At 45.1% G+C, this 1,351-nt stretch overlaps 1 protein-coding gene across 1 annotated transcript in view; it reads left to right on the top strand.

Moving 5' to 3' along the window:
- The window catches only part of LOC311237072 (cholesterol 7-desaturase nvd), a gene marked incomplete at both ends in the record, with an annotated part of 42,058 nt that extends 41,066 nt beyond the window's left edge, over positions 1 to 992 (top strand). Inside the window, one exon of the mRNA XM_084324880.1 lies at positions 873 to 992. Within this exon, the coding sequence (XP_084181006.1) occupies positions 873 to 992 (120 nt within the window). The remainder of the gene's footprint in view (positions 1 to 872) is intronic.
- Positions 993 to 1,351: the final 359 nt, after the last annotated feature.

Below are 1,351 nucleotides of genomic sequence, written 5' to 3'. Positions count from 1 at the left end.
CAATTATTCAGGCGCCTTTACAGTAAATAAGGCCCATAGAGATCACACACTCCGTGCGGTGCGCCAAGACAGCAGCCAGCCAGGCATCATCTCCTTGTGCTGAAGTGTGACAGGCTTTGCATGATTGAAAAGGCTGAAATAATGGATGACATCATGGATACATGATTAATTGACTGTTTGGATGCGTGTATAAGAGCTTTGTTCCACCTGAAATTGTGATTTATTTCCTTCCTTTTTTTTTAAAGCATGCCCATTTAATGTGACCTGCAACCAGTTCCAGTGGAATAAACTCTTCCTCCCTCATTGCTGTTCATTTGATTACAATAGAGGCACTTCCAACATGGCTGCCTGTAACATAGCAACCATTATTTTGTACATGGCAATGGAAGAGACAACGGTTACTATGTGCAAAACAACGGTTGCTACACAGTACATTTCGCAGAGTTTACTCAAACTGAGTCCATTTGAGCCCAAGTGAGTACAATTTTACTCCGTTTGAGTCAAATGTACTCAGTTTGAGTCAAATTTACTCAGCGAAATTTACTGTGTTATGTGTTGATATATGAGAAATATATCAACAAAAACATAATACTTCGGTGTAGTATTACTTCTCTATACCACTGCACAGAAATTAGACATTTGCTTTTGAAAGTGGTGGTTACCAATGGTTACAGGAGGCAGCCATACTGGAAGAAAGAGAACCATACACAAAAACATGAAATGCCTTTGTTTGTCTGTATTATTTGCATTGTCCCGTGATACCGTCTCTCTTGTCCTATCAGGAATAACATCGCTGCCTGTTGGCATATGTATTTTTAATGATTAGCTTCATCCTCACTCACTCACTCCGCAAAGCATTCTTGTGTCAAAAGAACGCCAACGCGAAAAGCGGGTTGTTGGGGAGGGCGGGGGCGCGCACCGGCTGCGGCGCGCGAGCACAGCTGTTCAGCACCAAGGACAGCCGCTCTGCCTCGGAGCGTCGCATCAGTTGATCACATTCACTTCACAGCAGCGGAGCGGAGCCCACGGAGGAACGGGGTGAGCGATGATACACCACCACATAAAGGGAACTGCTTTAAATGTTAAGATAATGTCCTGATCTCTCTCTTTAAACGCGTGGGTCCTCTCTAAAACAAGGGGATGGGAGATTATCGACACATGGGGATCCAGTGCAGTTTATAGAAGAAGAAAGGTGGATGGTGCTGCTGCAGTTTGGCTATCGATATGCATGCTGCGGTTGTTGAGGAGGTACTAATGAACATGCACATTCCTCCGCATTGCACATAAATCTGCCCTGGCTGGACATCTCCCCGCACTGTCCACCTGAAGTGTGCCTAGTCCAGTCGTGCAC

The sequence above is a fragment of the Notolepis coatsorum genome (genome assembly GCF_963971535.1).
Source record: "Notolepis coatsorum genome assembly, chromosome: 11".
Lineage (NCBI taxonomy): Eukaryota > Metazoa > Chordata > Actinopteri > Aulopiformes > Paralepididae > Notolepis > Notolepis coatsorum.
The sequence above is the reverse complement of the archived record's forward strand: the minus strand, read 5'-3'. Positions and strand labels throughout refer to the sequence as shown.